Source organism: Pelophylax lessonae (genome assembly GCF_965119305.1).
Source record: "Pelophylax lessonae genome assembly, chromosome: 4".
Taxonomy (NCBI): domain Eukaryota; kingdom Metazoa; phylum Chordata; class Amphibia; order Anura; family Ranidae; genus Pelophylax; species Pelophylax lessonae.
The window spans coordinates 102,385,220-102,400,096 of NC_138771.1; the positions used below are offsets into that span (position 1 = coordinate 102,385,220).

Below are 14,877 nucleotides of genomic sequence, written 5' to 3' on the forward strand. Positions count from 1 at the left end.
AGAATGCATTAAAATGCTTCAAAAACGCTCATGCAGAAACTCATCCAGAATGGATCTGGAGGACATTTTTGTGGTGTGAACTAGCCCTTAATAAATATACGAGGTGCTGCAGATTGTTTTGTTTTTTTTACAGAGAGAGAGAGAGAGGCAGAGAGCAAAGAGTGATAGTGATGTGGTATTAGTAGTCACTGTACTAGTTTTTTCCTATCTGATTGAAATGTTGGCTTTGAGCCAGAAAAGGGTAGGGAGACACTTACAGAATTAGGTGAAAGAAATGTGAACTTTCTCTTATTTGCGTCTAGGTTTGGTCATTTCGCAATGTGACCAGAATGAACCATTTGTCAAACAACTGTCGTCATGTGACCCACGACAAGCTTTTTTTTAAACTGTTTGATACATTTTACTTTTCTGACAGCCAGCCATCTTCTTCCACCAGCAGGTACCCAGTTCATTAAATTAGGAAAAATAATAGTTAATATACAGTATTTTATCACAGGAAAAAAAGTTGAGTTTTCTAAATTGATTTTTATTTTTAAGCTACTTTATTAGAGTTTAATAATTAACATCTGTGACCTTTAGGAATCAGCAATCAAATCAGCGACACTATGGGAAAAATGCAACTCTTCTACCTCTTGCTGGCTTTTCTGATCACCGAACAAACTTTGGCAAAAAAACAATGTAAATGTGAGTACCAATCATTTCATTATTATTCTTCACACTGTTTTACAGTCATTCTGTTACAGCATGATAAAGATGTATTTTATGTATATTTAGACTGGTGAGTTTTCTTTTATCTTTTTTGTTTTGAAATTTGGTAATGAGCTGTTTAACGTATACCCTACATTTGAAAGCCCATGTAAAGAAGACCAGATCTGTGCCTTATTCTGTAACTATGGGTTTCTTATGCTGATCTACTGTTATTATTGTAGCGAATTAGCTATTGTGTAACTGTATGAGAACTAGGTATTAAGAACAGATACATTTTTTGTATATGGTGGATTTTGATACTGTGGAGTCTTCATTTAATAATATTGATGTGCGATGGAGACTATCACTTTTAAAGAAGTAAATCATTTTAAACTCTCTGATAAATGTTTTAAATTTTGTTGTATAGGTCTAAAATAAACATATTTTCTATATTCAGTGAGAGTCCACTTTGCAACTAAGTTTGGCAAATGCATGGCTATTTTAACCACTTAAATACCAGCTCAGGGCTGTAGCACTTTGAATGACAATTGCATGGTCATGCCACACTGTATCCATATAAAAGTTTTATAATTGTTTTTTCACACAAAAAGAGATTTATTTTAGTTATATTTAATAAGCACTGGGGTTTTTTTATTTTTTGCTAAATAAACAAAAAAAGGCCACCATTTAAAAAAAAAACATATTTTTCTTTGTTTCTGCTGTAGAAATTTGCAAATAAATAATCTTTCTTCACAAATTTAGGCCAAACTGTATTCTGATACATTTCTATGGTGAAAATAGCCCAAATCAGTGGTTATTATTTGGTTTGTAGGAATGTTATAGAGTCCACAAGCTATGGGATATACAATGTATCTGAAAATTGATCAATCCTGACGTACTGACGGTCTATCTCATTTCAAGACCCAAAGGTCCCAGCTTAATTACTGACCAGCCTGTACCCGACCAAATTATCTGGTCGGAAAGTTGAGCTGGGAATTTTCTTTGGTTTTGTTTGACATGTGTCACCCTTTTATGTGCTTGTTGCTGCAAAGGCCAGTTAAAAGGGGGGGCAGTTTGTTTGTACTGTTGGAATACTGGTGAGAGGCTGCACTGGATACCTTTACTGCCATTGTGCTATGTGCTGGGTGTCCAGTGTGCCCCTGTGCCTTTAACAAGGGGGGCTCCTTCCAGGCTCATCTGTCTCTGCCTATCCATTATAATGTGTGTGCTTCTACTATGGAGGCTCTCAAAATGTAGAGTTAGGACTGCAGATAAAACTGGGTTGCCAAGGGGTGGTTCTACAGTTTACGCAGGTATTTGTAAATGTGTACTAACTAAACTTTTACGCACACTGTTAGATGGGATAGTTCTGTTGGTTGCAGGCTGGTCGGAAAGTTGAGCTGGAAATTTTCTTTGGTTTTGTTTGACATGCGTCGCCCTTCCATGTGCTCCTTGCTGCAAAGGCCAGTTATAGGTGGGGGGCAGAGGCCATTTCTTTGAGGTATGGCATGTTTTTTGAAGTTTTGATTTTTTGTCACAATTTTTTGGATAATGAAAAAAACAAATATTTTTTTTCACATTTTTTTTTATATACCATCCTGTCACCAGTGCAGTACACCATCATCATATAACTAGTGTGGCGGGGAGCACTTAGTGACCAGGGACTCTGGTGACAGTATGTAAAAAAATAATATATATATTTTTTTAATATTTTTTCTTTTTCTTTTTTTTTTTTTTCTTTACATACTGTAACCAGAGCAACACAGTGTTACCATAGTAACACTGTACCACTCTGTGGAGTTGATCAGGATTTTTTATTTTTTATTTTCACATACTACCCGTTTGCTTAAAGCAGTGAATTTCACTGCTATAAGCAAATACTGTATTTTCACTGAATGGCATGAGAGGAAGCCATTTATTATTTAAAATAGTTATGTGATCTTCTGTGATTGGTCACAGCGGCTACATAGGCCAGTATCCAGAGGACACAGTGTCCAGAGGACACAGCGGGTGACAGATCGTGCCAAAGAGTGGCCCGGAGAGGCCACACAGGGTGCCTTCTCAGAAGGACGTCATATGACATCCTCCCAGAATGATAGGGTTCCCTCACTTCATTTTACAATGATGCAGGCTGGAAACAGTTAAATAACTTAAAGGAGTTGTAAAGGTAGAATGTTTTTCTTTATGCATTCTATGCATTAGGATAAAAAGCCTTCTGTGTGTAGCAGCCACCCCAGTATCCCCTAAGACTTACCTGAGCCCCCTTTCTATCCAACGATGTCCATGAGTTCCTCGTCTGTCCGGGACTCTCCCTCCTGATTGGCTGAGACACAGCAGCAGCGCCATTGGCTCCCGCTAATGTCAATCAAAGTCAGTTAGCCAATAAGGAGAGAGAGAGGGGGGCGGGGCCAAATGGCAGTTCCGTGTCTGAATAGACACATAGAGCTGCAGCTCAGCTCAGGTGTCCCATAACAAGCTGCTTGCTGTGGGGGCTCTCACCAGGAGGGAGGGGCCAGGAGTAGCAAAGAGGGAACCGAGAAGAGGAGAATCCGGGCTGCCCGGTGCAAAACCAACTAAATAGAGGAGGTAAGTATAACACGAGATTTACAATCACTTTAAAGTGGTTGTAAAGTCAGAAGGTTTTTTATCTTAATGCATTCTATGCAATGAGATAAAAAACCTTCTGTGTGCAGCAGCCCCCCTCAGCCCCCCCCCCCCAATATACTTACCTAAGCCCATCTCTATCCAGCGATGTTCCATGAGTGCCTCGGCCATCCGGCACTCTCCCTCCTGACTGGCTGAGACACAGCAGCGGCGCCATTGACTCCCGCTGCTGTCAATCAAAGTCAGTTAGCTAATCAGGAGAGAGAGAGGGTGGGTTCAAACCATGGCTCCATGTCTGAATGGACACAGGGAGCTGTGGCTCAGATCGGGTGACCCCCCATAGCAAGCTGCTTGCTGTGGGGGCACTCAAAAGAAGGGAGGGGCCAGGAGTGCCAAAGAGGGACCCGAGAAAAGGAGAATACAGGCTGCTCTGTGCAAAACCATTTCACAGAGAAGGTAAGTATAACATATCAATCATGAAGAATCTTAATAAATATATACAAGCAGTGCTATGACCAAAGTAAAAACTTAGTCTGAATAAATATCTCTAAAATCACATGTGTCACACATAAATAGAGAAAAGTCAAATAGTGAAAAGTCCGTCACAAGCAGGGTTCTTGTGGGGTCCCAATGAGGGATATATCTCCGGTGGGGAACAAAAGCTAACACTATGTCCCACCACCTCACCACGTGTAAATCACCCAAGATGGACACACTTACCAGATCCCACTGCAATAAGAGCCTGCAAGGATATTGCAATCACGTCCAGTATTAATTTGTGTTAACCTTTTGGGGGTTTTGACCCTCTATTCTCCTGCCCTTAGGGAGGCTGTCATTCTTATATACCGAATAGCTCCACATATGAGAGTGTATTTTGCATTTCATATTCTAGACTTTTCAGCTCATTGCAACCTCTTTCACACACATTGGAGCATTAGATTGAGGTTGTACCACAATATTGCAAGAAGCTGTAGCCCTTGAGTGTGTTCAATCACTAGGCAAGTAGACTGTTCGCTTTGCAATTTGTTGGGAATTTTCACAAGAATGTAGTGAAAGTTGGAGCTCTGCTGATTTCCATCATCCGATCTTAATCACCATTTCGATGAGGTACAAACTCGTCTTCTTCAGGATGCTATACAAGTACCTGTAAAAAACATTGTGTAGGATTGATCTGTTCAGTTTTGAACTGGAATGAAACTGCTGCTGCCAATTTGAGAGCTGGTGTCCATTTTTTTCATCTACAAGGGATAGGTAGCAAGTGGGCACAAGCTGTGTATCTAGCTTGTGAACCACTCAACCATGGTCCCCCCCACAACTCACAGCTACAGGTGATTGGTTCACAGGTGGGTTACCCAGCTTGTGCCCACTTGTGGCCTGCCCCTTGCAACCAGCTCTGTTTACCCTTATAGGCAGATGCGGCTGAGCAGAAATGGGAGCAAAGGGTGCCACTCAAGATCTATGCAGAGGGCTAGTCTGCGTTGGCAGCTGAGCAGTGCAGCTATTGATGAACCATAGAACTTCCACATTCTTAGAACTGATGAAAGGTTCCCATTTATTCTTGTTTCCTAAGGACAGGCCCTGGGAGTAAATTACGTCCCCAGGTGTGCAAAGTTTGCAGTGCCTCCACTCCCGCATGTCAAAAATGGCATGTCATGCTTCCATAAACTTATGATGCAATCGCAAATCTAGATTGACTCTTGCAGTGTTAGTTGAAGCCTGTGCACTGCAAACCTTACACTACCCGGCAGCTCCTGGAGACAATGCTCCAAACTGTGAGTAATTGCAACTTGCTGGCCTGATCCCTGAACTTTTATTCCTGACCCTTGAACAAGTGTGTTACTTAACCCCGACACTTGAACTCTGTGTGCCACTAATTTAAAAAAAAAATTAGAGGCATAGTTTAGGGGTCAGGATGAAGTACGCACAAAATTCAGGGGTAAGGATTAAGTCTTCATCCTGACCTCTGAACTTACAAAATGTAGACCTGCAATTAGAACTTTCCTCAGAGCCCTGGGACTGCATGGGGAAGGCTCAGTGTTACAATACAGGAAAACAGTTATTCGATTATATCATGATGGCATAGGAACCCAAGACAGCTGCACAAATTTAATCCAACAACATCCGACATGTGCTGGTGGTGTAATAAAGAGCCTGGCACGTTCTTACATGTCTGATGGACATGCCCACTCCTTCAACCCTTTCGGACACAGGTCCATAACATCATATCTCAGGGGACCATATATACCCTGGACTATTCGCTGGTAGTTTTTCCTACAGCATTGGTCTCTCTCTCACAAGACATACTTTATGCCCCTGGCAATGCGTATGGTAAACGCTGCTAAGCTTTGTATCCCAGTACATTGGGGAAAGACCCATGCACCATCAGTATCATAATGGTTCACCCCCATACTTAAAATTGTGGAAATTAATTAGTGTTGCAAATTATATCTCTTGTAAATTCTCGTAAACCTGGGCCTGCTGGCTTCATTCTTAAATGACTACCAGTTACAAGTGTCAGTTTGGCCTACCCACTTAGTCAATAACATTAAATAACATCCATACAGTATTTGCTTGGCCCTTTCCCTAATAGAGTCCTTGATCTTTATTGCAGTTCATTTCCAGGCCTAAAGAGTCGGAACATGGAGGCCCCTTGTGCACTGGTGCGCAGTCATGCTGGAACAGGAAGGGGCCATCCCCAAACTGTTCCCACAAAGTTGGGAGCATGAAATTATCCAAAATGTCTTGGTATGCTGACACCTTAGGAGTTCCCTTCACTGGAACTAAGGGGCCAAGCCCAACCCCTGGAAAAAAAACCCACACCATAATCCCCCCCCCCCCCCCAACCAAATAATTTTGACCAGTTCACGAAGCAAGGTCTATAAAGACAGGATTGAGAGAGTTTGGGGTGGAGGAACTTGAGTCCTTTTGGGATGAATTAGAGCAAAGACTGCGAGTCAGGCCTTCTCGTCCACATCAGTGCTTGACCTCAAAAATGCACTTCTGGAAGAACGGTCAAACATTCCCATAGACACACTCCTAAACCTTGTGGACAGCCTTCCCAGAAGAGTTGAAGCTGGTATGGCAAAGGGTGGGCCATCTCAATATTGAACCCTACAAACTAAGACTGGGATGCCAATAAAGTTTATGTGTGTGTGTAAAGGCAGGTGTCCCAATACTATTGGTAATTGTATATATATATATATATATATATATATATATATATATATAGCTGCAAGAAAAAGTATGTGAACCCTTTGGAATGATTTGGATTTCTGCACAAATTGGTCATAAAATGTGATCCGATCATCATCCTCTAAGTCACAACAATAGACAATCACAGTCTGCTTAAACTAATAAACACACAAAGAATGAAATGTTGCCATGTTTTTATTGAACACACCATGTAAACACTCACAGTGCAGGTGGAAAAAGTATGTGAACCCTTGGAATTAATAACTGGTTGAACCTCCTTTGGCAGCAATAACTTCAACCAAACGTTTCATGTAGTTGCAGATCAGACGTGTACAATGGTCAGGAGTAATTCTTGACCATTCCTCTTTACAGAACTGTTTCAGTTCAGCAATATTCTTGGGATGTCTGGTGTGAATCACTTTCTTGAGGTCATGCCACAGCATCTCAATCGGGTTGAGGTCAGGACTCTGACTGGGCCACTTCAGAAAGCATATTTTCTTCTGTTTAAGCCATTCTGTTGTTGATTTACTTCTATGCTTTGGGTCATTGTCCTGTTGCAACACCCATCTTCTATTGAGCTTCAGCTGGTAGACAGATGGCCTTAAGTTCTCCTGCAAAATGTCTTGATAAACTTGGGAATTAATTTTTCCTTCGATGATAGCAATCCATCCAGGCCCTGACGCAGCAAAGCAGCCCCAAACCATGATGCCCCCACCACTATACTTCACAGTTGGGATGAGGTTTTGATGTTGGTGGGCTGTGCCTCTTTTTCACCACACATAGTGTTGCGTGTTTCTTCGAAACAACTCAACTTTGGTTTCATCTGTCCACAGAATATTTTGCCAATACTGCTGTGGAACATCCAGGTGCTCTTGTGAAAACTGTAAACATGCAGCAATGTTTTGTTTGGACAGCAGTGGCTTCCTCTGTGGTATCCTCCCATGAAATCCATTCTTGTTATGTGTTTTAAGTATTGTAGATTTGCTAACAGGGATGTTAGCATTTTTCAGTGACTTTTGTAAGTCTTTAGCTGACACTCTAGGATTCTTCTTCACCTCATTGAGCAGTCTGTGCTGTGCTCTTGCAGTTATCTTTACAGGGCGGCCACTCCTAGGGAGAGTAGCAGCAGTGCTGAACTTTCTCCATTTATAGACAATTTGTCTTACCATGGACTGATGAACAGCAAGGCTTTTGGAGATACTTTTATAACCCTTTCCAGCTTTATGCAAGTCAACAATTCTTAATCGTAGGTCTTCTGAGAGCTCTTTTGTGCGAGGCATCATTCACATCAGGCAATGCTTCTTGTGAAAAGCAAACCCAGAACTGGTGTGTGTTTTATAGGGCAGGGCAGCTGTAACCAGTGGCGTCTCCAGCTTTTATATTTAGGGGGGGCACATGGGGGGACGGGATCAAAAGTAGGGGGGCCAACTATAAAACGCAATTTTTATATATATATATATATACACACACATACACCCGCCGGCCTGTCTGTTGTGTTGCTAGCAGGGGCGTTGCTAGGTGGGAAAAAGACCAGGGGCTTCAGCCCGAAGGTAAATTTGATAACCACTCCCACATTTTAAAGTCCCGCCCAAGCTCCTCCCACATTTAAAAAGTACCGCCCATACTCCACCCAATGCCCCCCCCCCCTCAGTCAAAGGTCAGACATGGGGTGCTATGGAGCATGGTACAGGGGGTCAGGAGAGGAGAGAAGAGGAGAACAGGGGGTCAGGAGGAGAGAAGAGGAGAACAGGGGGTCAGGAGGAGAGAAGAGGAGAACAGGGGGTCAGGAGGAGAGAAGAGGAGCACAGGGAGTCAGGAGGAGAGAAGAGGAGAACAGGGGGTCAGGAGGAGAGAAGAGGAGAACAGGGGGTCAGGAGGAGAGAAGAGGAGAACAGGGGGTCAGGAGGAGAGAAGAGGAGAACAGGGGGTCAGGAGGAGAGAAGAGGAGCACAGGGAGTCAGGAGGAGAGAAGAGGAGAACAGGGGGTCAGGAGGAGAGAAGAGGAGAACAGGGGGTCAGGAGGAGAGAAGAGGAGAACAGGGGGTCAGGAGGAGAGAAGAGGAGCACAGGGAGTCAGGAGGAGAGAAGAGGAGCACAGGGGGTCAGGAGGAGAGAAGAGGAGCACAGGGGGTCAGGAGGAGAGAAGAGGAGAACAGGGGGTCAGGAGGAGAGAAGAGTAGAACAGGGGGTCAGGAGGAGAGAAGAGGAGAGGAGAACAGGGGGTCGAGAGGAGAGGAGAGGGAAGTCAGACATGGGGTGGTACACCAATGAAGCGCATACTCCTCCCAGTTTGACCCATAAAAGCAAAAAAAGGTGCTTGATAAAAAGGTAGGAAAAGAAATAAGTAGAAGGATGGGACCTGTCTATGGGGATCTGAACCCAATTCACTGACAACTACACTGACCCCCCTACACTGATCCCTTCACTGACACCTACACTGACCCCTGCACCGACACCTTTACTGACCTCTACACTGACCCCCCCTACACTAACACTTACACTGACCCCCTACACTGATCCCCCCCCCCTACACATTGACTCCTAAAATGACCCCCCTACACTGACCCCCCTGCATTGACACCTTCACTGACCCCCACCACAGTGACACCTACACTGACCCCCCTACACTGACCCCTTCACTGACACCTACACTGACCCCTCCCCCCCACATTGACACCTACACTGACCCCCCTTCACTGACACCTACACTGACCCCTCCCCCCCACATTGACACCTACACTGACCCCCCTTCACCGACACCTACACTGACCCCTCCTACACTAACCCTCCTACACTGACCTTTCCAACACTAACCTCCCTACCCTACACTGACACCTACACTGACCCCCTTCATTGACACCTACACTGACCCCTTCACTGACACCTAAACTGACCCCCCTTCATTGACACCTACACTGACCCCTTCACTGACACCTACACTGACCCCCCTTCATTGACACCTACACTGACCCCCCCTCATTGACACCTACACTGACCCCCCTTCATTGACACCTACACTGACCCCTTCACTGACACCTACACTGACCCCCCTTCATTGACACCTACACTGACCCCACTTCATTGACACCTACACTGACCCCCCTTCATTGACACCTACACTGACCACCCTTCACTGACACCTACACTGACCACCCTTCACTGACACCTACACTGACCCCCCTTCATTGACACCTACACTGACCCCCCTTCATTGACACCTACACTGACCCCCCTTCATTGACACCTACACTGACCCCTTCACTGACACCTACACTGACCCCTTCATTGACACCTACACTGACCCCTTCACTGACACCTACACTGACCCCCCTTCATTGACACCTACACTGACCACCCTTCACTGACACCTACACTGACCCCCCTTCATTGACACCTACACTGACCCCCTTCATTGACACCTACACTGACCCCCCTCCTACACTGACCCCCCTACACTGACACCTACACTGACCCCCCTTCATTGACACCTACACTGACCCCCTTCATTGACACCTACACTGACCCCCCTCCTACACTGACCCCCCTACACTGACACCTACACTGACCCCCCTACACTGACTCCTACACTGACACCTACACTGAGCCCCCTACACTGACTCCTACACTGAGCCCCCTTCTACACTGACACCTACACTGACCCCTTCACTGACACCTACACTGACCACCCTTCACTGACACCTACACTGACCCCCCTTCATTGACACCTACACTGACCCCCCTTCATTGACACCTACACTGACCCCCTTCATTGACACCTACACTGACCCCCCTCCTACACTGACCCCCCTACACTGACACCTACACTGACCCCCCTTCATTGACACCTACACTGACCCCCTTCATTGACACCTACACTGACCCCCCTCCTACACTGACCCCCCCTACACTGACTCCTACACTGACACCTACACTGAGCCCCCTACACTGACTCCTACACTGAGCCCCCTTCTACACTGACACCTACACTGACCCCCCCTACACTGACACCTACACTGACCCCCCTTCACTGACACCTACACTGACCCCCCCTTCACTGACACCTACACTGACCCCTCCTACACTAACCATCCTACACTGACCTTTCCAACACTAACCTCCCTACCCTACACTGACACCTACACTGACCCCCTTCATTGACACCTACACTGACCCCTTCACTGACACCTAAACTGACCCCCCTTCATTGACACCTACACTGACCCCTTCACTGACACCTACACTGACCCCCCTTCATTGACACCTACACTGACCCCCCTTCATTGACACCTACACTGACCCCTTCACTGACACCTACACCGACCCCCTTCATTGACACCTACACTGACCCCCCTTCATTGACACCTACACTGACCCCCCTTCATTGACACCTACACTGACCCCCCTTCATTGACACCTACACTGACCCCTTCACTGACACCTACACTGACCCCCCTTCATTGACACCTACACTGACCCCCCTTCATTGACACCTACACTGACCCCCCTCCTACACTGACCCCCCTACACTGACACCTACACTGAGCCCCCTACACTGACTCCTACACTAAGCCCCCTTCTACACTGACTCCTACACTGAACCCCCTCCTACACTGACACCTACACTGACCCCCCCTACACTGACACCTACACTGAGCCCCCTACACTGACTCCTACACTGAACCCCCTCCTACACTGACACCTACACTGACCCCCCTACACTGACCCCCCCTACATTGACCCCCCTTGACTGAAACCTACACTGACCCCCCCTACACTGACACCCCCACACTGACCCCTCCACACTGACCCCCGCCACACTGACACCTACGCTGACCCCTCCTACACTGACACCCCCACACTGACCCCTCCACACTGACCCCCGCCACACTGACACCTACACTGACCCCTCCACACTGACCCCCGCCACACTGACACCCCTACACTGACACCCCTACACTGACCCCCGCCACACTGACCCCTCCACACTGACCCCCGCCACACTGACACCCCCACACTGACACCCCCACACTGACACCCCCACACTGACACCCCCACACTGACACCCCCACACTGACACCCCCACACTGACACCTACACTGACCCCTCCACACTGACCCCTCCACACTGACCCCCCCACACTGACACGTACTCTGACCCCTCCTACACTGACACCCCCACACTGACACCCCCACACTGACCCCTCCACACTGACCCCCGCCACACTGACACCTACACTGACCCCTCCACACTGACCCCCGCCACACTGACACCCCCACACTGACACCTACACTGACCCCTCCACACTGACCCCCGCCACACTGACACCCCCACACTGACCCCCGCCACACTGACCCCTCCACACTGACACCCCCACACTGACACCCCCACACTGACACCTACACTGACCCCTCCACACTGACCCCCCCACACTGACACGTACTCTGACCCCTCCTACACTGACACCCCCACACTGACACCTACACTGACACCTACACTTTACTTACTGTGTAATTACATCTGGCAGCGCCAATTACCTCCCTATTCACTTTAAACTTGGGCACTCACCTTCTCCCAGCCGAGGCTCCGTCCCGCCGAGGCTGCATCCCTTCTTCCTGCCGAGGCCCCGCCCCCTTCTTCCCGCTGAGGCCCCGCCCCCTTATTAAAGCCGAGCGCCGATGCCTGCCAGCAGCAGCAGACTGAAGGAGTTGCCACTGCACATAGGATCTGTCAGAACACGCTGGGCAGGACATCGGCTGACACCCCCTAGTGCGTGGCACCCTGCCCGCCCCTTGGTACGCCACTGCGTCCAAGGTGTCTTCACTGCCCACCTCTCCTCCCATCCCTGCTGGCTGGGGAGGAAGGTGACAGGGGGTGGGACTGATTATAACTACTGTATGTGTACCCACAGCATGTATAATAAACCTGAATTATACACTGCTGTGTCCACATACAGTAGTTACAATCAGTCCCTCCCCGTCTCCTTCCTCCCCAGCAATGTAACCTCCGCTGTTTGTCTGTGCATGGGCTGTCTGACAAAGGGGGCGGTCCCGCATATCAGTTCCGCCCATCCCCGACATCAGAGCTACATTTTGACAGCTCTACTCTCTCTCCTTGCAGCTGCCTGGCTTCCCATCAATCTGCACAGAGACGCAGAATGAGAATCCATGACTTTTGTTGTGCACATAAATTGGGGGGGGCACATGGGGGGGCACAGACTAATTTTGGTGGGGCCATGGCCCCCTCTGGCCCCCCCCTAGTGACGCCACTGGCTGTAACCAACACCTCCAATCTCAGATCACATTTTATGACCAATTTGTGCAGAAATCCATATAATTCCAACGGGTTCACATACTTTTTTCTTGCATCTGTATATATATATATATATATATATATATATATATATATATATATACAGTATACTGTTGATTGTGTTCTGGTGAAGAAACATTTCTCTGTCTCCACTGCTTTTGTGGACATTACCAGTATTTGCTACATTTTGTGATTGTTACTGAAAACATTTTTGACATGTGGGGGAGTGGGGTGTTTCACAAATCCGGTTTGATGTCATATACACTAGATATATCACTGAGAGAAAGTTTAAGTGCCGGTTCACACTTGTGCGATGCCGGAACGCTGCGAATATGCAGCTTGTTCCCGCATCGCATCCGCACCTCTGGCAGTTCCCACTGCCATATGCGATACGCAGGGAGTGTCAATTAAATGTTAACGACACCCCCAGTTTGATCGCATATCGCAGTGTGATCTGACAGTACGCACAGAATCGGATCGCACAAGTGTGAATCACTGTGCGATCCGATTCTACTGCGGCTCAAAAAAAGCCTCCTGTGCGTGTTTGGTGCGGATACAGTGCGGATTCAGCTATACAAAGTGTATGGCTGAACTCGCATCCGCACATGAGATCGCATGTAATGAAGAAGCAGTGCGCTCCGAATTACATGCGATCTCACAAGCCGCAATAATGTGAACCGGCACTAAGGGTTAGGCTGACAATAAGGGACAGAGTGTGCTTGCTAAAGATATGGGTATATTTGGTCTTATTCATCTTTGTTTTAACCAAGGTATCCTTGTAGCTAGTGTATAAAGAAAAGACCCCACGCTATATATGGCCATACACAACATTAAGGCTACGTTCACATGTGGGCGTAGTGGATCGCGGGCAGAATCTCCGCGATTCTGCCCGCGATCCGGAATCATTGCAAATCGCGGGACGCCTGTGCGATGAACGTGATTTGCAATGGCACCCCAAACGCTGTGCGATGTTGCAGCGATTTCTGCCTGCCGAATCACGGTAACATCGCGCAAACTGAATCGCGGGACGCATGATGCCCAAAAAGGTACAGGAGCTTCTCTTGTGCGTCATGCGTCCCGCGATTCGGTTTGCGTGATGATTGCGGCAACATCGCACAGCGTTTGGGGTGACATTGCAAATCACGGGCATCGCACATGCGTCCCGCGATTTGCAATGATTCCGGATCGCGGGCAGAACCGCGGTGATTCTGCCCGTGATCTGCTATGCCCACATGTGAACGTAGCCTAAAGAAAAAAAGGCCAAGAATAATGGCTTGGGTTAATTCTATTTTGTTGTTTTTATTTTTAACTATTTTTATAAACATTTTGATAAAATAAATAAACAAAAAAATAATGAATATGTCACTCCTTTGAATCATTCAGTTGAAATTGAAGCTTGAGCTAAAGCATTTTCTTTGTTAAAGTTAATTTGGTAAACATAAGGAAACTAGAGTAGCACCTGATATTATAAAATATTTACAGTATGCATGCCATAAGCCTTAAAAAAACACCCATTTCCTTCTTTACGCCTGACCCTTTTGCCCCTCCCTTGATCAATCCAATTTTAACCCCATTCCCCCCCCCCCCCTTCATTTTTCTTTTTTGTTTTTATCTTTTACTCTATTCTCTGTGTACTCCAGTCTTGGCCCTATATACCTTACCAACACAGTACAACCATATCCCATCTCTGACTCAGCCGACTATTGACTATTGAGTGTAAGCCCATTCCGGGAACAATCTCAGGTCCACTCCAATAAACCAGCTTTGTCAAGTGATGATGTAACACCCTAGAGTCCAGGAAAATGTTTTGATGACCATCTCTAACTGGAGGGCTTACCTACGCATCCATTTCTATTTTACGGCTGTTGTGTATTTTTTTATTTATGTTTTACATTTATCTTGCAATGTAGACTGATCAAACCATGTGATGAGACGCTGTTATTGTCTGTAAACTTGCACCTTTCTTTCATTGCATGTCTAAAAAAAAAAAAAAAAAAGAAACAGTTTTTCTGTAAAAACATTCACTTCATCAAAGGATTATCAAAACCATATTATAAAAATACACAATACTGCAGAACACTATGT

General features: G+C 46.5%; 1 protein-coding gene across 1 annotated transcript in view; it reads left to right on the plus strand.

Moving 5' to 3' along the window:
- Positions 1–318: 318 nt before the first annotated feature.
- LIPC (lipase C, hepatic type) overlaps positions 319–14,877 on the plus strand; it is a gene marked incomplete at its 3' end in the record, with an annotated part of 190,570 nt that continues 176,011 nt past the window's right edge. The window contains exons 1-2 of the mRNA XM_082253487.1: positions 319–439; positions 580–688. Coding sequence (XP_082109613.1) covers positions 606–688 — 83 coding nt within the window. The 5' untranslated portion in view covers positions 319–439; positions 580–605. The remainder of the gene's footprint in view (positions 440–579; positions 689–14,877) is intronic.